The 24055-nt window shown below is 33.3% G+C and overlaps 1 protein-coding gene across 7 annotated transcripts in view; it reads right to left on the reverse strand.

The window, feature by feature from the left end:
• LOC143252088 (ribosomal protein S6 kinase alpha-5-like) overlaps window positions 1-24055 on the reverse strand; it is a 126409-nt gene that overhangs the window by 45535 nt on the left and 56819 nt on the right. For 6 of the 7 annotated variants that reach the window (XR_013028813.1, XM_076503705.1, XM_076503702.1 and 3 more), the window contains one exon: window positions 2612-2680. Coding sequence is in view for 4 of the 7 variants with exons in the window: in XM_076503705.1 (XP_076359820.1) it covers window positions 2612-2680 (69 nt within the window). In the remaining 3 variants the exon portion in view is untranslated. Of the gene's footprint in view, window positions 1-2611; window positions 2681-20193; window positions 20570-24055 lie in introns of those variants that run through there. The other variant, XM_076503701.1, reaches the window with a different exon arrangement.

Below are 24055 nucleotides of genomic sequence, written 5' to 3' on the forward strand. Positions count from 1 at the left end.
TGTTTATAAAAGCAATGAATTAAAGAGTTAACTGTTTTGGATGTTTGCTCAGAGTTATCAGCTGCTATGCTATATCATAGTGTTATTAAATATATGCATATCATATCTTATACTTGTTTTAGATACATACAAATTTATTAAGTTTCATTTATTTGACGTGCATATAGTTTCAGCATAAGCACGTGGTCCAAAAAGTTCCTGAGATTGCTCTGCTCCATTTGCTTTGTTTTCTATAGAAAATAATGTCTACTCTGCCTGAGAAAATACTTCAGTAACATATAGCTTTAGAGTTGAAAAAGCTGACTCCATGATATCCTCTTTAGTCCTACAGAGATTTATCCTAAGAAAAAAGAAAGCCATGGAGCTAAATACAGTTCAGTAGAATCATCTATGATTCTGTCTGCATAAGTATACACACTGTGCTTTGTTTTTGTTTCTTGTAATAAAAGAGTTTGTTCATTTATTAACATTTGTTCTGTGGAATTATGCAGAGATGGTCTATTTTCACTTAGTCTGAGCTCCTTCACAAACCTGCTGGATCACTTTATATTTGTTAGGTTGGTCTATTTTCACTTAGTCTGAGCTCCTTTACAAACCTGCTGGATTACTTTATATTTGTTAGGTTGGTCTATTTTCACTTAGTCTGAGCTCCTTCACAAACCTGCTGGATCACTTTATATTTGTTAGGTTGGTCTATTTTCACTTAGTCTGAGCTCCTTCACAAACCTGCTGGATCACTTTATATTTGTTAGGTTGGTCGATTTTCACTTAGTCTGAGCTCCTTCACAAACCTGCTGGATTACTTTATATTTGTTAGGTTGGTCTATTTTCACTTAGTCTGAGCTCCTTCACAAACCTGCTGGATCACTTTATATTTGTTAGGTTGGTCTATTTTCACTTAGTCTGAGCTCCTTCACAAACCTGCTGGATCACTTTATATTTGTTAGGTTGGTCTATTTTCACTTAGTCTGAGCTCCTTCACAAACCTGCTGGATCACTTTATATTTGTTAGGTTGGTCTATTTTCACTTAGTCTGCACTCCTTCACAAACCTGCTGGATTACTTTATATTTGTTAGGTTGGTCTATTTACACTTGACCTGAACTGCCTTACAGACTTCTATGGCTTGAATACCTTATGTTTACCTTATTCTAAGTAAGATCAGTGGCATTAAAAACTGTTCCTTATGGGTTTTGTTATTAAACATCACTCTTACACAGAAAGTAACTACAATGTTTTAAAAGAAGTGATCATCTTACACGCAAAATCAGCTAAAGTTGTTATTACACTCTGCACAAACATACTAGGTATTTAAGCATATCACAAAGTACTTGCAAAGATAAGATACTTGAAGCTAGTCTAATACCATGAGGTATAATGCATTTTACTGATTTTATTACTAACTTTAACAAGTCCTCATAAAATTGCTGAACACATAAACTATAATTTTTGAGAATGAAAGTTTGTGATGTGATTCTGGGCAATTAACTCAAATAATCAATAACCTAGGAACATTGATTAGTGTCATATAAAATAATCTATTAATATAATTTCCAATTAAATTGGTTAATGTCACAAAAATAATTAAATAATTGAAGTTAGTATGACTTCATTTTAATTTTTAATTATTCCAACTTTTCAAATCAGTTCATTAAATGTAATTAATTAACTAATGATAAACCAATTATCAAATTCCAACAAGTGACTAGCTGCATTCAAAGGTGCTGTAAAACTACTAAACTTTATCAATAAATTATTATAGTACTATTAATATTGAGATATAAATATTTCAATTAATTATTATAGTACTATTAATATTGAGATATAAGTAACTAAACTGATGAGTTACTGAATTTAGTGATTCAAAAAGTTTGACTATCTTATAAAATAACATTACGTTCACCAAATTAATGTTATTATTTTCTGACAAAAACTGTGATATTTAAATTGATAATTTATTATAGTCCTTGGTTTAGGTATTAATAATATCATTTAAATAATTGCCACTGTGTTATAAGTGTGTTATGACCAACTATTTAGACTCTTTTGAAAGGTAAACAGACACAACAAATAATGTTTTAATATAGGTACATTAGAGTAAAGTTTCATTTCAAGATGCCATAAACTTATAGGATTATTATGCTGTAATGAATAAAATTACTTGATTTTAAAATATTAGAAGCATTGTAATTAATTTGTGTATAGAAACTTCTGACAAATGAATTTTAATTGCTTCACCAAACTGGTTTTAAACTGTTAACCATCCTGCTCACATTAAACCATTTTATCTTTCACACAAAATCCATCAAGGCTCAAGAATCTGTAGAATACCTATAATTTTGAAAAATGGAAATCATGAATAACGTTATTCAATTACACAGAAGGTTAACCAAATAGTCATCATGACCCTATTTTCAAAGAAAAAAAACATTCAAGTAGTTTTACTATTAACTTGATCATACAATTGATTTTGGGTTTCAAGTTCTTCAAAATTAAAGAACAGTGTTAAACATCATTTTAGAATGTAATTATTCAACTGGAAAATCAAAATTGGATTGCACTTCTAAATGGAATTCAAAAACGTGATAATATCTAAATACACCAATACTTACCTCCTTTTCCTAATACTTTGAGCAGTTCAAAATTGGAAATGTCCACCCTGTCTGAACCTGTCAAGTTTACTGTAAACAATAAAAAAACCATGATAAGAAATATAAAATAAATACATGCTCCACTACTGTAAACAATAAAAAACTATGACAAGAAATATAAAATAAATGCATGCCCCACTACTGTAAACAACCCGTAAACCTGTAAAACATAATCCTCCACTCCATTTTTAAAAAAATGTGATTAATGGCTACAAAATATAGATTTTATAAAATATATAACCTGTTTCTTGGAAATACATACTCACATAAAAGTCATAATTGAAACAGAAGTACTTTTAATAAAATCATAATACAACATGACGGACAGCCAGTGACCTCTTGGTCAAATGTGGCTTTCTCATATTTCATCAAAGACCCACTTGCCTATATTCAGGATTTCTTTTGAACTATCTTAATCTGGTGTCTAGCACTCTGAATGAAAGCTCTTTCAAAAAAGACCACTCTGTTTTAAACATAAAAATGCTAAGTCTTAAATCTATGTCTTCTGTCCCTAAAAAAAAAGCACCAATCCTATCACCTCTGATAATTCTTGCTCAAGAGCTTTATGGGCCTTAACTTTTCCTCGTATCACATGACCTCCATTCCAAGAATCATCCTAGTACCCATAATTTGAGGCCTTTCTAATAACTTGTTGTCCTTCTTAAAGTAGAGAGTTCAAGACTGAAGATAATCTCTCAATGAGGCCTAATCAAAGTTCTTTACAAAGAAACAATAATGTTCCTTGCCTTATTTTTAATGTTTCTGTAAAAACAACCAAAAATCCTATTCAAAAGAGTTGAAGTAAGAATTATGTGAATTATATATATATATAAACCTATAAAAGCAAGGTGAATCAAATAACTGTCACCACTGCATATTTTTAACTTTCTAGCTCTAAAAGCTACATTTTTCTGTAATGTATTTGATCATTGCCTCAAATATTGGGAGTGTTCTTTTGGATTATTGGGAAAAATTATGAGAGATCCAGCCAACATAACAATAACAAATTAACTGACTTCTTCTTAACGTCTGCTGCAGTAACTTTCACTTGTACCAAAAGACCTAACTTCAAAGAAAAACCTTTCAGTAGAAATTACTGCATATTATTCACTAATATCATTTATCAGAAGTTTTTTTTTATCAATAACAAAATTAACTAACTAATTAGCTTATAAAAGTACCATTCCTTAATGAATAGTTTGGTTTGTTTTGAATTTCGCACAAACATGAGGGCTACCTGTGCTAGCCATTCCTAATTTTGCAGTGTAAGACTAGAAAGAAGGCAGCTAGTCATCAACCACACCCTGCCAACTCTTGGGCTACTCTTTTACCAAGAGATAGTGGAATTGATCATCACATTATAATGTCCCCATGGTTGAAAGTGTGAGCATATTTATTGTGATGGGGATTAGAAACTGTGACCTTCACATTACCAGTTGAGTGCCTTAACTACCTAGCCATGCTGGGCCTCTGACATCAAGTACTCAATCATTAGCTACTCTATTTATACAAAACTATCACTCCAGTCAATATGACAAATTTCTAGATTCTAGAAATACTTTTATAAATATTTCTGATCTTAGAATCATGTACCTTAAAGCTAAAGTTTTGATAAAATATTGAAAACGTATCTGCAACACAATCCCTTTCCAAAATCTGAAGTACATTGAATACTAAATTAAATTGTTCATTCACCAAGTTTATTTGGTGTTTTTCTTTTCCAAGAATTATGACATGTGATAATATCTTGTCTCTTTTTGTCACTTGTCTTGTAACTTGGGAAGTTCTCTCTATGCAATGGTTCAGCAAATCTGCTGGTGACTCTGTCTTTACTGATCCTCTGTATGTAGTTTCAATAAAAATCCATTGACAAATTCTCTCACCAATATACTTACAAAGATGATCATGTTGAATGACCTTCATCCTGGATCGCCTGTTCATTTTAACTCTACAGGGTGGCCCGTAAGTCCCTACCCATCCATATATCTTATGTATCCAGTGTATCTGTGTGCTGTCCCTCATTCTCGCTGCATAATATTATGCGACGCCATGTTCTGTGAGACATTTTCTTCAACATAGCAGGGGTTATTGTTCCAAATGACGTGGTAACAGCTGCCTTCAACTCATCATTAGTATTACTGAATATAACATAATAACATATGGATGGGTAAAGACTTATGGGCCACCCTGTATAAACCACATTACTCATTCTTTTCATTATAACACATGGTCTTGGTCAACATCTGCTTTACTTTGATGTTCATCTTCTTTTGTGGTGAGAACTGTATATCCATAACATATAATGTCAATGGACTCCAGTCTTACTGGTATTAGCATCATATCAATGTTTTGCTGGCTGATTTGAATCCATCCAAGGTAAAGTCACTTACAAGTTCAATGGTGTTTCTAGTTCCTATGCACCTTTCATGCAAGACTCTTGAGTGACTAACATTCAAATATGAGTTCATGAGGTCCAACTGCACTTTAAGATCTCTCCCAAACATCAATTACAACGGGGTGTTATAGATTCATGTGCTACTGTTCTATTACTCATAAATAACAATGGAATATTATTGTGCCTGATATTCATCCACATAAACGGTTAAATGAATATCTTTTCATGCAGTTAGAAGATGGATGAAGGCTCTTGTCCTGGTCTTTTCAATTCCAACGATCTGATACATTTACACAAACATGGCTGATTCAAATTTCTGTCCCTGATCAAAATGAAATATCATAAGCAAACCAAGTTTGAAAAAAAAATTCTTGAAAAGTTTCTCTTTTATAGTTTCTGCTTTCCTGTTAGGAACAGCATATGCTAACAAATATTTGGTGAAATTGTCTATCATAACCATAATGTATTAATTTGCACAGTTATTCTGAGGCAGAGCAACAATTGACAGCAATTCTCTCAGTTAGTGCACCAACATAATTCTGCTCTACCTACACAGACAGTTTCATTTGTGGATCTTTTTTGCTCACAGCAAAGTTCATATGATTTACATGAATTTCTATATACTCCAGTACTTGACCTAACAGAAGACCACATTAGTTATTTATCATCTGGATGTCATATCTTCGGATTATACTCCAATGTACTTTAGGTTGTTCATCTTTACTGGATTGTGCTTCCCTTTTTTCACGGGGTTTACATTTGTCGTTAATATATGATCTTTGGAATAAAGCATCAGCATTTCTGTGGTTCTGTCAGTGGCACTGCACAATGCTATCATTATGTTCCTGAAGTTCATAAGAGCCAGTTTAATATCCAACCTTTTGGATTGCCAAAATTCACCAGCTACCTCAGAGCTGTATGATCTGTCCGAAATATAAAATTTTGTATACACAGGTAAAGGTAGAAAGAGGGATTGAACAACAATTTGGAGCACTTTCCAAGTTGTATAATACTTCCTTTCTATATTATTTATAGCACTGTTGTAGTACCTTTACAAAACTTATTTGTTGTTGTTTTTTTAAGTAATTTGTATAGAGAAAAGCCATGCCAAGAAATAAGTTTACATAATAACAATACTAAGACTTAGTCTAAAACAAACTATTATCTCACACAATTTCCTTGTTGTTGACCAATAATGAATAGATTCATTCTCAGATAAGTATTTCAATACTCCCTCTTTACCAACTGTATGTTCCAAAAAACCTCATGAGAGATACATTCACACTTCTTGGGCTTTAGCTTTCTTCAAATGATCCAGAAATTTCCTTTGCCCGTCATAGGCATTATCACAGGTCTTCTCAGGTGCAATTATGTCACTGAAGTAGAAGAATATAACATTCCAAGATAGTTCAAACAAAGCACAATCTATCAATTAAAGAAATGTAACAGATACAGATATAATCCTAATGGTAACATAACAAATTACTGCACTGCTTTTCCAGCAGTAACAACTGGCTTCTCTCCACTTGCACTGTAGATTTTTGCTTGCCAATATCTACTCTTAATATTCAATGTTGGAAACCAATTTGATCCAGACAGAACATCCAAAGTAATCAATTTTTTGCAATGAGTAGCATCTTTCTTTGTGACTGCATTCACCTTCCAGAAGTCCATGCAGGACCTTGTCAACCCATCTATCTTCTTCACAATTACAATTGGTAATGCCTAAGAACTAGTATTTAATTCTACCATATTTTACTCTTTCATAGCTCCTTGAAAGCCTCAGCTTATTTTATAAATAAGAGTTGTCTGGCTGCGGTATTGGAGATTCATCACCAGTGTCAATCTTATTACATATTTTATTTGTTTAACCCAGTAGTTCCCAAACTGATTGCTGTGGCAAACTCACATGGGTGCCCTGAGACATTAAAAATTTTCAAGAGAAACACAGCAATATCAACATCTGCTGGACACTGAGCAAACTACTAGCAGCTCGAGGTAGTTCACAGTTTTAACATTAGATCACACTACATTACTTTCAATGGCACTCTTGAATGTTTGAGATATGTTTTTGTTAACTTGTACTTTCTGCCACACCACAAACTTCTTGAACTTTCTCATTTCTTAGATTTTGTATAAAAATATATGTTGACTCGCTGGGTCCGTCAGTAATCGAAATAACTGAAGGGTGTTGTAATCAAGTATCTGCAAGGTCTAACAAAGTTCAGTGAATTATTTTGTTGATTTTTTTGTCCTTGAGAATAAAAATGGAAAGATTTTTGAATATTAATAAGAAGATTTGGAGTGAAGAAAAGGATGGCAAATCATAGACCAGTGTCAAAGTTGTGAAGAAACAGAAGTATGATGATAGTCATCTAGGTTTTGGTTTTACTTCGGTAGATGTCAATCATGAAGTGTCCACAGTGTGTACTATGTCTAAAAGTTTTGGCTCCATAGTGCATGCTTCCAAGTAAACTGAAATGCCAGTTAAAGACCAATCATCCTAACATTGTTAGTAAATCCCGTGATTATTTTAGCAGAAAGTTAAAAGAACAGAAAGAACAAGCATCAATACCAAGCAATGCTTTGCTAGCATCCTACAAAATGGCATATAGAGTCGTAAAATGTAAAAAACCTCACATCATCACAGAAGAACTGATTTTACCAGCTGCAGTGGATATGATTAACACTATGTTTGGTGAATCTGTGAGAAGACTGCTTTCAAAGGTGCCTTTATCCAACAATACTATCAGTCATAGAATCCAACCTATGGTCAAAAACCTCAATGATCAGCTAATTGAAAAAAATGAAAGGGAAGGAATTTGGGTTACAGCTAGATAAGGCAACAAATAGAAACAAGGATGCTCATTTGATATGCTACATGCAGTTTGTGGATGGTGACAAAATTGTGGAAGACCTTCTCTTTTGTAAAAGTATCACTGCAGGTACAAAGGCTCAAGACTTGTTTGAGATCCTTGACACTTTTATATATGAAAACAACTTGGACTGGACTGAGTGCATTGGCATCTGTACTGATGGCAGTCGTTCTATGTCCAGCTGTTATGGAGAATTGCAGGCACTCATATGTAGCAAAGCTTTTGATGCACTGTGGACCCACTGCATAATCCACAGGAAAGCCCTTGCATTAAAGCACCTGAGTCCTCCACTGAACAGTCCTGAAAAGTGTGTTGAAAGTAGTGAACTTTATAAAAGCTCGGCCACAGAAGGCAAAGGTTTTTTTTAAATTGTGGTAGGATACTGAATCTGAGCACACATCTTTGTTGTACTACTGTAGCTCACGATGGCTCTCACATGGGAATATAATGTCCTGTGTGTTCGAATTAAGATAGGAACTCTACTCTTATCTCAAAGAAGAAGAACATGAATGTACTAAAGAATTCTCGAATACAGATTGTTTTGTCAAAATTAGCATACTTGTGCAATCTCTTCAAAAAACTGAATGTGTTGAATATCTCTCTGCAGGGAAACAACATGCACATTCTGAAACTTGCAGAGAAGGTTTCAGCCTTCAGCAAAAAGTGACAACAATAGAGAAGAAAAATGAATGAAGATGATGGCAAAGACTGTTTCCCCCTACTGCAGCAATTTGTTATATCCAATGAAGTTGATTTGACCCATGAACCAAAATCTGTTTTTGAGAAGCACCTAAAACAGCACAGTGGCAGGTTTGAAAATTACTTTCCAGAAGATATGGAGAAGTTTGCATGGATCCAAGTCCAATTCAAGGATAAGGCCCCATCTGAATTTACCTCTGTTATTGCTGGCTAAGGTTATATTAAATATTCAATTAGTAAATATCAAAAACACTATTATATCATATAGATAGTTTGGTGTTGTTACCTATAGTATAGTATAATGTATCCAGTGGTAAAATATGGTAAACAAACAGTGCACAGAAATCAATTTATGGTTGAACTAACCTCCAAGTGTACCAGATGTTTATGACTTAATGTAGAATAGGTTCTCTTGAGTACTCTGCATATAAAACAAAATCCCAAAGGAGATTTTTACTGATTTTTATATGTTGCAGAAATCAAGACCAAAAACAGTTTAATAACTTTTTCCAGGTCTAATCCTTAAATAGCCATACTAATACTGAACAATGGTCACCAGAAGAAAGTAGTAACAAAAAAACCATCAAAAATCAGCAGTTGGAATTCCAAACATCTATCAGCATCAACCTTTAACAACAAATAAAAATACCATCAAGAAATCATAAAATGATATTACATAAATATTAACCCAAGTAATAGATAATCAATGAATTCTTTAGCTGAAATTCCATGCAAAGATTTTTTAAAGTAGTTACAACAATGCATTGCTAGTAAATCTTGAATTAATCTTCTGAACATAGATTAAACTGAGTATTGAAAATATGTAAATAACACTAGTGTATCATAGTATTGTCCTTCTGAATACAGTCCAATGTAGAGTACTAACACATGTGGCCCAGCATGGCCAGGTGGGTTAAGACTTTCAACTTGTAATCTGAGGGTTGCAGGTTCGAATCCCGGTCGTACCAAACATGCACATCCTTTCAACTATGAGAGCATTATAATGTGACAGTCAATCCTACTATTCATTGATAAAAGAGTAGCCCAAGAGTTGGTGGTGGGTGGTGATGACTAGCTGCCTTCCCTCTAGTCTCACACTGCTAAATTAGAGACGGACAGCGCAAATAGCCCTTGAGTAGCTTTGTGCAAAATTTAAAAAAACAAAACTATCATATGTAAATATGTTGAACCCAGTTAACACATGGCCAGTTTATATATCACCTGTGAGATTGCTGACACCCTAAATACAGACAAGTCCAGAATATTAACAATAGGTACAGGCCAGCCTATTAACACTGACCAGTCTATAGCACTAATGGCATGTAAAACAGTCTATATATAACACAGACCAACTCAGAATACTTAATTTAATAATAGATAAGGTAAAAACTAAAAGTCAAACTTCTGAATTAACAAAATGTGGTTTAACAAGTACCAATCACAAACCTAAATCAACTAAAATTATTGGCAAACTTTCAAACAGCATAGCCTACAAATAAAAGTAAAATAATAGACAAACCAAAAAATTAACAGCTGATCTTTGGCAAAGAGCCAAGTTCAGAATAGTAAAACAATATTAAATCAAAACTGATTTTCCAGTCACTTCATATTTTAGATTACTGATATATTAACTTATTCTTACATTAAAGGTGTCTATTTTCATTCAGGTTCTTTCAAATCCCAGAGGTGAGTGATACAAAAAATTCTTAACAGCACATAAAGAACACATTAAGGTTGTGAAAAAGATGAAATGGAACAACTGAAGTGTACAGCAAAGCACATGTGCAAATATAGAAATCTTTGTACATAAATGAAATTTCAATATAGCTAGCAAAATAACCAATTTGTTATTTTATATATGTAAAAACAACTGGATTGGGTTGAGAAAATTTTTATGTAGAGGAGTGAACAACTTTTCAACCTTCTTCAGTCATCATCAGGTTCACAAAGAAAGAAAGAGGTAACTAACTGATAGCTAATAGTTTGAAGGGGGTTGTGTAACTGAGTGTAGGAATGTAGAGGGCATGCTTTGATGTTTGATTATATTTATCAATATAGGTATAAAGGTGTTCCTTTGTATTGGTTTATTTTGGACTTGAGTTGTTGTATAAGTAAGGCTTCTTTAATTTTGCATTTGTTTATGTTTGTTTCTTTATTTAGTATTTGGGTGTTTTCTATGTGTGTGTCTTCAACAACCACAACTATATACAAACAAATGGCATGGACAACCCAATATCACCAATTCCAGCCAATATTTTCATGACATTAGTTGAAACACAAGCAATTAACACAGCATTACATCCACCACCACACTGATACAGATATATAGAACCTATGCACAATTTCAAACAGAAATCCACCGAAACATCACTCATACTGGACTATACATTCCTTGGGACTCAGCACATGAAACAAAACAAAAACTCAACATACTAAGAAACCAAATAAACACAGCCATAAAACTATGCTCACCAGATAAAATTAATGATGAATTAGACAAAATAAAACAATACTTCATCAACATCAATATGTTTCCTCCACAAACCATATAAAACATTATATGCACACACCTAGACAGAAAGCAAAATCAACTAATGAAAGTAAACATATCCCACAAATTAAAAATTCATGAAACTGTATACTGCTGCATACCATATATTCCCAACATTAGCAGAAAAATAACCAACATTTGGCAAAAACGAATAACAAAATATGGCATTCCAGTTAATACCAAATTTATTCAAAAACCAGGCACAAAACTGAGGTCTATACAATGTAAAAACTACACTGACAAACACCACACCAACATTATTTATAAAATACAATGTGATAAATGCCCAGAATTCTATATTTGAGAAACAAGTAGATAAATGGAAACCATATTTAAAAAACACAAAAAGTCACCTTCACACGTTTTTGAACACTGCAAATCAAATAAACACAACATAACTTTAGAAAACACTCAAATACTAAATAAAGAAACAAACATAAACAAATGCAAAATTAAAGAAGCCTTTCTTATACAACAACTCAACCCAAAATAAACCAATACAAAGGAACACCTTCATACCTATATTAATAAATATAATCAAACATCTAAGCAGGCCCTCTACATTCCTACACTCAGTTACACAACCCCCTTCAAACATGTGGTCAGCTATCTGTCAGTTACCTCTTTCTTTCTTTGTGAACCTAATGATGACCAAAGAAGGTTGAAACGTTGTATGCTCCTCTACATAAAAATTTTCTCAACACAAACCAGCTGTTTTTACATATATATTTTTCTTTTTCTCATCATCACTGAATTTGTTAAGTTATATGGTGCCTTACTCCAGCAATTTCAGGAATAACAAATTTACAAATCAGCTACTTACACCTGGCGACTTTCTGAACTCTAGTGACTCAACAATAAGTCTGAAGGCTTATAGTGCTAAAAACTGTTTTTTTTTATCCTTGTGGTAATAAGCACAACACAGATAATCTATTACATAGCTTCAAGCTTAATAAAATCAAACATTACTGGTATTTAATAATAATAAATAATGATTATCATTTCTTCTCGTTCCTATAAAAAATTCCATGCCTCGCATTCAAAAACTATGACATCACTGGTCCAGAATATGTTGTGTACATTATATCTGGATTTAAGTTGTGAACCAAAACCTGTCAGTTACCTACCATAATGAATTTACTATTATATATTTATTTTAATATCAATATCTTTGTAAGTTAAATTTATATTTTGAAATGCCTGTAACTTACACTATTAAATGCTTACTGCAAAATTCTTACCTATTTCCTAAACTTGTAGAAGATTCTCAAGCATAAGAATCAAGTATATATTTTACATAAGTACTAGCATGTTGTTGGGCCAACTGAAATTCCTGGAACCTCTCCTTAACCTTTATAAACAGACATGCTGAGAGGCAGTAAATGTTGTTTTTGTATGGTAGGCATACTATGAACCTTGGAAGCTATAACTATGATTAATGCTTAACTTGGAAAGTACAGATACTCGACCAGGAACGTTTATAGATTTCAAACATTACAAACCATTTAACTTCAACAGATTATCATAAAAAGTTTGTTTGTGTGTTTTCTTACAGCAAAGCCACATCGAGCTATCTGCTGAGCCCACCGAGGGGAATCAAACCTCTGATTTTAGCATTGTAAATCAGGAGACATACCGCTGTACTAGGGGGGGGCATAAAAAGTTTGTATTTTAACAAAAGTATTAGATAAGTTCAACAGTAAAAACTCATGTGTGATTAGTGAAAGCTAGTTAGCTACTCATTAAGTAAAGTGTACCAATATTAACTTGAAATTATTTCACTCATCATGAACCATTGATAAAATATTGAGTTCCAGACTAGACAAAAGACTCAATATTGTTTGTAAGTTTGTATAACTTTTGTACAAAAATCATTATTTGTAATAACCACCATTATTATAAATTGTATTATAATTTATGTATTAAAATATATTTGTATTAAGAAAGAAAATTGTTTTAATCGATGTTGTTGGAAAATATCAGAAAGTCGATACATACTAACATTTATTTAACTTCTGAATTTCATATTATAATTTAACTCAATCACATGCTATTTCAAATTACAATACATAACATAATAAACCTGAGGCTCATCCGAGATAAATTATAATATGTAATACTACCAAGAACAATCTTCATTCACATAGTATTAAGAATTTTAAACTATTTGGTCAATTATCCCAACAAGGTGGGTTACTGGTTGAAATGGCAACAAAAAATTCAAAGATTGTAAACTTTCTAGTTGTTAGCACTACCAACCCCTCCAAGTGAGAATTAGGCTCATGCAAATAGACCTTTGGTTCACATGCAAGATTAACTTAATAATAATAAATCATGTTTTGGCAAATTAGCATCTCTGTATAATCATTGCAGTTGTTTGATGGGCTAGATTCAGGTCAAAGTCAGCATCATACTCATCCAAAAGAGCATCAGATTGTGATATTTTGTTTCCTTGACTTAAAAAAACAAAGTGTAGGTAAGTTGCACAGCCCAAGACATCCACAGATGATGATGAACATCTTAGTGCTAGTAGAACTTACTGCACACTAAAAATCTTATCCACTCAAAAGTCTGACTCAGATTCCTAAGTTTTGACAGCCCTGTCTTATTGACAACAAGAAAGATACACAGTAACATATTCTACATACATCATATGATACCTATCAAAAGACATTGTAAGCTATACTCCTATGTTTTCATTTAGATTTTGACTAGAGAGAAACACAAACTGATACCTAGATTGGCACATAAAGTTATAAACAAGAGTAATCGATATAAATAAATGAATATGTGTGTATCTGTTCCTTATACATTTCCACATTTCTTGATCATCAGCACCAAACTTGACACAGTGATACAGATGACATGAAGAAGGTCTAATTCCAAATTAACAGAATTCTTAAGAACAGCATATCTTTGTTTTCAGTCCTGGTACTGTTATGTATTTTTATTACACACTTAATATTTATTATTTTAAGAAAAATAAAACAAAAGCAAAATTTCCTGTTCTTGGTTTGGTTTGTTTTCAATTTCGAGCAAGGCTACACGAGGGCTATCTGTGCTAGCCATCCCTAATTTAGCAATGTAAGACTAGAAGGAAGGCATCTAGTCATCGCCACTCACCACCAACTCTTGAGCTTTTCTTACCACTGAATAGTGGGACTGACCATCACTTTATATTGCCCCAATGGGTGTAAAGGCGAGCATGTTTGGTGTGATGAGAATTTGAACCCATGACTCTCAGATTACGAGTCAAGTGCTTTAACCACTTGGACATGCTGGGCTAATCTTATACTTTGTTACAAATGAGTTTTTATTTCACCTGTTCAACAGACAGATACTCCAGTTAATAAATAATAAAGAAGCAGTTATGAAGTATATATTGAGTAGCAATTAAGAAGTTCCTGATGTAATCAGTATATAAATGATGAATAGTTGTTAGTCGAAAAAAAAGCTGGTGCTTCTGTTAGGCTAATCAGTAAATTAGTCAGTACTTGTTAGTAATTAAAGAAATTTCTCTTAAATTTTGTTGATGTATTAAACCCACAGCAGTTTCAGAGTTTATGTTGTAAAACTTATAAGAACTTAGGCCAAAACGCATGTTAAAGTGAACATAGCTTGAAATAAAGGTTATTGGAGAAATATACTAATTTGTTATTATTTTGTGGACTAGGCTTCTAATCATGTTCATCAAATAATCTAAAATAATCCAACTAATGATAGACAAATTACAGCAATAACAACAAGTGTAACTGGTATTTGTACATGTCACATTCAATGGGAACACAGTATCCTAAAGTATTCATTCTATTATTAGGCTTGTCTGTTCGTTTTGTTATTTGACAAAAATAATATAACGTTCAGTACAGGTAGTAATAAATTAATTTATTTCTTCAACAACACGTACTATAGACTACATTCACTGGTATGCCTAATTTCACAAACATCATTTCAATGTAAAATCTGATACCAATCTACACCTAACTCCCAAATAAACTTGCACAGTCTTCTTGTTGATGAATCAATAACAAACATGCTAACTAATTAACTGACTCAAACAAATAGATGCCATAACTCTCATTGACTCTCTCATTAATTGTCTTAACTAAATTATTGAATGCATCAGAGAATCTGGTATTTATAAACAATCTAGGTTTCTATGTAACATCAGAAATTTCCATATTCTATCCGACCCTTGACTTTCACAAAATTTTGAGTTATAATAATGTACTGAAAAGCTGCACTAGCAACACACATCTAAGTTAGAATATTAAAAGTATAACTTATGATGCTGCTACTCTCTGGGCCTTTAAATCCTTTGAATAGTCTTAATACACTAAACTGTCCATCCACCAAGTTTTACAAGGTTCTTTTTTTAAAACATTATTTATATTATAAAAATGAAATGACCTCTTGTGTTGAACTGACCTCTTGTGTCTTATCATCACATACTGTCCAACAGTTCATCTTTAAGGGACCATTTCCTCATTTCATTAACAGCTGTTGATTCCTCATTGTCTCAAATACAATATCCATGTTTTATAGATTTATAAGAATTCTCTTTTTCTAACATCTCATAGTAGGAGTTTTTATTCTGCACATGCTATTTATTATCTGCAGTTCCTGAAAATATGTCTTAAAAATTGAGCAGTTATTGCCAAGGAGTTAATTTTTTTCTTATTCTCACCTGTTTGTTTGTTATCAAGCACAAACCTAAACAAAGAGCTATCTGTGCTCTGCCCACCACAGATATCAAAACACAGTTCCTAGAACTGTAAGTCTGCAGATATACCACTGTGCTATTGAGTGGACTACGTAACTAGTTGTCCAAGTAATCTCTTCAGTTCTTCCAGAGGAAAGGGGAGATGTTTCATTAATATTTAATTTGATGATTCCATATTTTTTATATGGTGCCTTTAGTTGATTACCTACAGCTTTAATAGATTTAAGTTCCAATGCAAACTGGAAAGTTTCCTTTAAAGATGCATATCTAATTTGCTTCACTCTTATTCTCACATTATCATCTATTGTACCATCTACAAATTGATAATGTGGAAACAAATCTATTATTTCACATGAAGCATCCATATGAGATAATTCTGGACATTTGGCTGAAGTCATTTTTTCACTCTGTACCTTGATCTGGAACTTTGCTTTGGATACTTTTTTTCTGGTGTATCACTCCAGACATGTTGAATAAAGCAACTATTAATGCTTGATAATTGCTAGAAGTCTCAGCTAGAATGTTACTTAATGTCATTATGAGAGCTACTTTTTAATAGATAGTAAAGTATACAGCTTATTTGCACTATTTCATCCATGCAGTCTGGAAATTATTTTGTAAATTATTTGGTAATAAGTAAAAGAAAGTCTAGTAGTTGTGATGATAATGATTTAACTTATTTATTCAATAACATTTGATACAGGCTACATTCATTGATAGGCTTAATTTCACAAACATTTCAACAAAAATTCAAAAACCAATATACAGTGTAGACTAACTTACAAATAAATTTAAATTCACAATATCATCAACAACAGATTAATAAAAAAACACAAGAATTGAATAAACAAACTTACTCACTGACTAGTTTACTAACTGATTCACAATGAATAGCAGTAATAGTGCTTACTGTCTTTCTTACTGACACAGAGCTGAATAACTGACTCAGTAACTAAGTGCTTCATTTAAGTTAGTATTTATATACAACCCAGATGTTCTATGTAACACACAAAGCTTCCATCCACCCTATCAAAGGTCTAAATGTTCTTTTTTTTTGTAAATCTTGCATCATCATGACTTAATAACATGTTCACTTTAGCATACAACTATTTAAATTAAGATACCAAAAATATAGCTTACAAAGTACTTGTGGTTGTAGACTGTGAAATGTTTCACTAACAACAACAAAAAGATTTTAATGTATTAAAAATGTATTAAACTAATCATATTAAATGGACCTTAATGTTCTGTATTATTTTACAATAGGCATGGGTATGTAAGCTTAAGATATCACAAAAATTTTGGAAATACGACTTTTGAAGGTTTGATTTTAACCATGTATGTTATATAATAACACACTTCTATTATGATGCCTTCTAAAATTACATCATCATATGTTTTCCATGTGAACTACATTACTCACCTAAGAATTGTTTCCTAAAGAATCTCAATTTAGTATTATTGTGATTTTTTATTTTATGAATTTCAGTCATGTGAGTATCATAAAAATATCACATGAATTGTCTTACATTCTAAGACAAAAATTTCCAAAATATCAGATCTTAAATGGATCAATAAAAATGTTGTTACTAACGTTCCAAATTTTACTATGATATTAAGCTATACTAAAACTGAATTCTAAGATATAACTGCATCCCAAGCGGCCAGTAAATAACTACAAATATTTGATACTAACATTTTTATGAACACGTAAGTACATTTATAAACTGTAACATTTTTAGACACTACCAAGCTATTCACGCATGTCTTATAACACAGGCTTTGAAATTTCTACTTGTTTGACAGTATTTCCTGTATGTTAAATTCGAAAATGGTATCCATTTTTATCAATCACGTACAGATTTTTTTTTACAAAATGCCATAACGCAATGCATAAAAGAGGGGCCACAACACGTAGTTTTGATATTAAAAGGCGTATATTTCACAAAATCTGATGAATGATGATTAATATTCGTTTAACATTAGTCATGTACTCTTTTCTTCAGTTTGTTCCTATTTTTGTGAAAAAGCATAATAATAAAAGAATGTTCATTGTGACAAACGAAATAATGATTTGATCTATGCAAGATTTTTTCTTCCTGACTTGTAAAAATTCTTTATGTGATTGAAAAAAAAATATTATTTTCAAAATCTGCTAGCTGAATTATGGAAAATCCATTATCAAAACTAAAATATATTTTATGAAGTTTAAATTTGTATACCTGAGTAATAAATAAAATCTCACTACTAACGTGTTTACAGTATATTTGACATATAAATCGAATACAACATAAAAAATGCAGTATTTTAAATCAGGTGAAGTACAACGTAAACTATAATTTGCTATTACTAATTGTGCGTCACTACAATCTTTCTCCCATTCAATCCGATTCACTTTGTCAACGTCAAAGTTTTTTTCATCATCTCATGATTTAAATATTGAAAATGCATTTTTCCACTGCTTATGAGATAGAGACAAAAACACGTAGACATTTCCTAAACGTGGATACTACACTTTTTTGCTTGCTGTAAAAAGGTTTTTTGTAAAAATTATGGTGATCTTGTGAAACTAAATAGTCGATTTTAGAACTTAGACATGGATATAGCCTGTCATAGATATATCAAGTTGCTTATCCAACCAGGTAGCGACATGAAACTTTAGCATTCACCTGAATTTCATCATTCGTATATCGTATTCGTTCCCAAACTCCATTCCAGATACAAACTGAACAATTTTCCATAACAATGCTTACAATATAAAAAAAGCATTACATAATTACACAGCTCCATCTCTTGTGTTCAAAACTCTTAAGGACAGTTATTAAATTACTATAATTGCTGTTTTAAATCACTATGATAAAATCTGTAGAATGCACGATGAAAACTTAAAACTTCAGTACAAAAAATGAAACCAGAAAACAGATATAAACTAGTTCATTTCGTTCTAGTAATATATGTGGCCTGTTTTAACTAGTGCATTTGTGCTGTGTCTCTATAACCTCGATTTCCTCCATAGCTTACACAAGTTCTGACTGAAAATAGGTTATTGCAAAAGTAGAGGTAAAATAAGTATGGCGTACTGGGAAATGTTATCCACAACCATTCATACCGCATACGATTTCGAAAATATTCTAGCTTTACCAAATTAAATCAACACAAAATCCCTAACAGGCAATATATGCAATAAGGTTAAGAAAAAAAGATGAACATAAACAAAAATAACTATTGGTACGTAATTGAAATCCAAATATGATGCGCACAATAATACATTTGTTAAATCATATAGTTATACACGTTGCACTTCACATCTCTTATTGTGATATGTCTCCTAATTTTTAAAACATGCTATTGCAAGTCTGTTTTGATGGAATCAGGAAATGAAACTTATATTTGTGTATAACATGAACATAATTAAATGTGTAGGCTGTGCAGTGTTGCATCACCACTAGAAAAAGTACAATAAACTATAAATATGTTAAACTTCCATTAGTAATTGAAATACGTTGTCTAGTTCTACTTTACGATAAGCATATCAATACAGGCTTTTAGCTTTAGAGCTTTAGTTTGTTTGTTTTTTTAATTTCGCGCAAAGCTACTCGAGGGCTATCTGCGCTAGCCGTCCCTAATTTAGCAATGTAAGACTAGGGGGAAGGCAACTAGTCATCACCACCTACCGCCAACTCTTGGGCTACTCTTTTACCAATGAATAATGGGATTCATCGTCACATTATAACGCCCCCACGGCTGAAAGGGCGAGCATATTTGGTGCGATGGGGATGCGAATGCGCGATCCTCATATTACGAGTCTCATGCCTCAACCCACTTGGCTATGCCGGGCCTTTAGGGCTTTAGATGACATCAAAAACAATATTTTTGCAAATTTGATTTTAAACCTGGATGTTATACAATGAAACACTATTAGTTATAACACGCTTTATTTTGTAACCGGCCCCCCGCTAGTATAGCGATAAGTCTACGGATTTACAACGCTAAAATCAGGGGTTCGATTCCCCTCGGTGGGCTCAACAGATAGTCCGATGTGGCTTTGCTATAAAAAACACAATAAAAAATACACCTTTATAGCCTAGACGAATATATGTAATAATATTCCCTGCAGTTTTCATAAGAGAGAAAAATTAGAAAACAGACATGAAGTGTCAGACATCCCGGAGGCAGATACGACAAATATCGGAAGATATATGCGCCGAACGTTAACATCAACGGCACAGCTCTGGCTTGGCAGTTTTAGAGCAAATATAACAATTTCACAAGTTAATTAAAAAATTAAAATCTCCTTACCTACTTGAACCATGTTTTTTAATATACGCTATGTGATATTAAAATAGTCCTTCGATTAAGTTAACAAATGCATCACAAGGTAAAATATTTATATCTGCATGACCCACAGGCCTTGCAAGCGCTCGTCCGCAGAAAAGATCAGTGGTCGGAAGGCTGGAATAACAACGTTGCCGAGAGAGTTGGTTCTGCCACGTGAACAAGTCAGCTGGTTGGTAGGCGACGCCGCTATAGAGACTGACATCACTTAAGCTAATGCCACGCACGAACAAACACAACGTACACGAGACAGCAGGGACAAAGACGCAATCGTGACGATGAGCCTGACGATTACCCAAGTGCTTCAATGACGTCAGAATGGTTATTTAGGAAGTTTTTTGGGTTTTTTTATTCTACAAACATTTAACCAACATAGCGCAAAGGCATTTTCTGGTTTTGGTTTGGTTTGTTTAGAATTTCGCGCAAAGCTACACAAGGGCTATCTGCGCTATCCGTCCCTAATTTAGCAGTGTAAAACTAGAAGATAGGCAGCTAGTTATCACCACCCTCCACCAACTCTTGGACTACTCTTTTACCAACAAATAGTGGGATTAACCGTCGAATTATAACTCCCCCACGGCTGAAAGGGCGAGCATGTTTGGTGTGACGGGGATTGGCATTTTCTAAATTAGTTTTTAAAATCATCACATTTCTACGCAAAACACCTTTGCTTTAACTTCGCGAAACTTTGAAAGAGCGCAGAATACAAGAGGCTAAAACATAAAACTCGAAAAACCGTTCTCAGGTATCACTTTTTATATAAGTAGCCATTTTTATTAATACCTTGAGTTGAAAATATAATCATTTATTATTGTCAGACGGACATCACAGACAAACCAACTGATAACAATGATCTACAACATTAAATGCCCTTTGGGGTTCTCTCTGGAAAACAAGTATAAAAAAAACAGTTCACCATGATAATTTGGTTCACCTTGAGAGATAAATATATTACAAATATACGTGTCGCGACTGATTGCGTGTTTACAGTTAAGCACTAAGCTACACAATGGACTATCTGTGCTGTTCCCACAACGGGTATCGAAGTACGTTTTCTAGAGTTGTAAGTTCGCAGACATACCACTGCCACTGAGGGACGTCACGACCGAAACCACTTCAAAATATACTCTGGTACTAAAAATGGAAAGAATTCAACAAGTAGCCTCACCGGTAGGTCAGCGGTTTGTTTGTTTTTGAATTTCGTGCAAAGCTACACAAGGACTCTCTGTGATAGCCGTCCCTAATTTAGTAGTGTAAGACTAGAGGAAAGGCAGCTAGTCATCACTATCCACCGCCGACTCTTGGGCTACTCTTTTACCAACGAATAGTAAGATTCATCGTAACATTATAACGCCCCCAAGGCTGAGATGGATGATGGAATATAAAATTCCAAGTTTGTGTTTTTATTTTGCTCTTCTCGAAACAATGGGATTATAGTATTTCAAAGACAAAACTCACCTTATTGCTAGATATACAAAGATATGCATGTGTGTGCATGATATTATACCTATTATCTATTTATATCACAGTGATTGGTGAGACATTGTGTGAGAAGTTTTGAATTCAAGCTTTGGAAATACCAAAGTACAAGAAAATAACAACATATCATGCACTCAAACAATTGGCCTTGATAAAGTTAAAGAAAGTAAAATATGGTAGGTTGTTATTTTGAATTAAGGACAAAGTTACACAATGAGCTATCTATGCTCTGCCCACCACAAGTATCGAAACCAAGTTTTTAGCGTTGTAAGTTTGTAGACATGCCGCTGGGGGGTAAAATATAATAGGGTGAGAGCTCGAAATTTATACTAAGACATCACGAATTCTTTGCGAGCAGCCAATCAAAGAATGCATCAGGTCTCTACGTCACAGATTCTCTTTTGAATTTCATTTTTGGTAGTTTTTATTTGTTTTTTTTTAAGAATTTCGCACAAAGCTACTCGAGGGCTATCTGTGCTAGCCGTCCCTAATTTAGCAGTGTAAGACCAGAGGGAAGGCAGCTAGTCATCACCACGCACCGCCAACCCTTGTGCTACTCTTTTACCAACGAATAGTGGGATTGACCGTCATATTATAGCCCCCCCGCGGCTGAAAGGGCGAGCAACTTTGGCGCAACCGGGATGCGAACCCGCGACCCTCAGATTACGAGTCGCACGCCTTAACACGCATGGCCATGCCGGGCCTTTTTTATAGTAATACTTAACACATATAATCATTAACCTGTTGATCTATTTCATAATTTCGAATAATGAAATTGTGCAAAATGTTTTAACATTATTCATGTAATTAAATTAAGTTAAAATACTGTATGATGTATTTAAAAGAACTCAAAACCCCACTAATATAAAACAAACACGTGCAGGTGGTAAGAAGAATCATTCCGCAAAATAAAGCCTATTTTATGCTAATTAGTTTTTTTTTCTTTTCTTTTCAGCAGCAGCTAGCTACTTCAATAATACTGACAGCTCTTCCCAGCAATGGCCCGGCATTCCCAGGTGGGTTAAGGCGTGCGACTCGTAATCTGAGTCACACCAAACATATTCGTCTTTTCAGCTGTGGGGGCGTTATAATGTGACGGTCAATCCCACTATTCGTTGATAAAAGAGCGGCCCAAGAGTTGGCGGTGGGTGCTGATGACTAGTTGCCTTCCGTCTAGTCTTACACTGCTAAATTAGGGACGGGTAGCGCAGATAGCCCTCGACTAGCTTTTCGCGAAATTCGAAAACAAACAAACGTCCCAGTAAAAAGTGCTATCGTAAATAAATGGAAAATACTGATTTACTTATTTCACACAATATCATCTGTAGTTGTTATTTTTGTAGATCCTACCCGACAACTTGAGCGAAATCAGTACACCTGAGAAAGCCACAGTCACACAAACTGGAAAATAACAACCCAGTGGGAGGTGTTACGACATTATTGTTCGAAGAATGGATTTACTAAAGAATCTAAGTGCAATTACGTCTATATATGTCTTGGTATTTAACCCATCTCCAAATAAGGATGGCAGGGTTAATTATGTAGAGATGTTAAACATAAGATGCCGATTTATAATGGTATACTTGATAACCAGATGTTAATCACCAATTAATTGTGTGTTAAAATTAAAATAGGGTGTTCGTCACTGTCGTTCGTCTTAAATGTTTTACTTTATTCAAACATAATCAAATGAAATAGAATATGAACTTTTTTGGATCATCACTATGTGTTGAAATAATTAGCAATGATATCTAAAATATGTTTTGGATACTATACGAAATATTCAAATTTCTACAACGAAATTTGGAGCCTTGTTTGTTAATACTTATCTTACGTTACCGTTTATTTCTATTTTTCCTGTGATATATTATCAACAGCGTTTGCTTGTTTATGTTTAAGCTCGTAAAACCACACAATCGACTATATGCGCTGTGTCCGCCAAGGGTATCGAACGCAAATTTCTAATGTTATAAGCCCTCAAGCGTGCCATTGAGCCACATAAAATGTGATCTAAATAAATGTATCATGCAGGTGACTTCTGTATTAAAACCATGCGTTGTTGTCTCTTCATGATAACGCAAAAACAAACTAGCTTTTGTAAAGTTTGGATTTTGACAACTGAAGGGCTGTTTACAGAGATCTTCAAAAAGTAGAGATGCAAAATGGGTAGTTTAAAGTGAAAATATAAGTACAACAAATAAACAAACAAGCTTAAGATTAGCGACAGTGTTGACATTATTTCTTCAAATTATAAATCCCTATTTTGACTCTTCTAACTATTACAGCTTTTAGGCACGGACTCAAAACACGGATTTGGAGGTTAAGTAATGTCGACATTATATCTCAA

The sequence above is a fragment of the Tachypleus tridentatus genome, chromosome 6 (assembly GCF_004210375.1).
Source record: "Tachypleus tridentatus isolate NWPU-2018 chromosome 6, ASM421037v1, whole genome shotgun sequence".
NCBI lineage: Eukaryota > Metazoa > Arthropoda > Merostomata > Xiphosura > Limulidae > Tachypleus > Tachypleus tridentatus.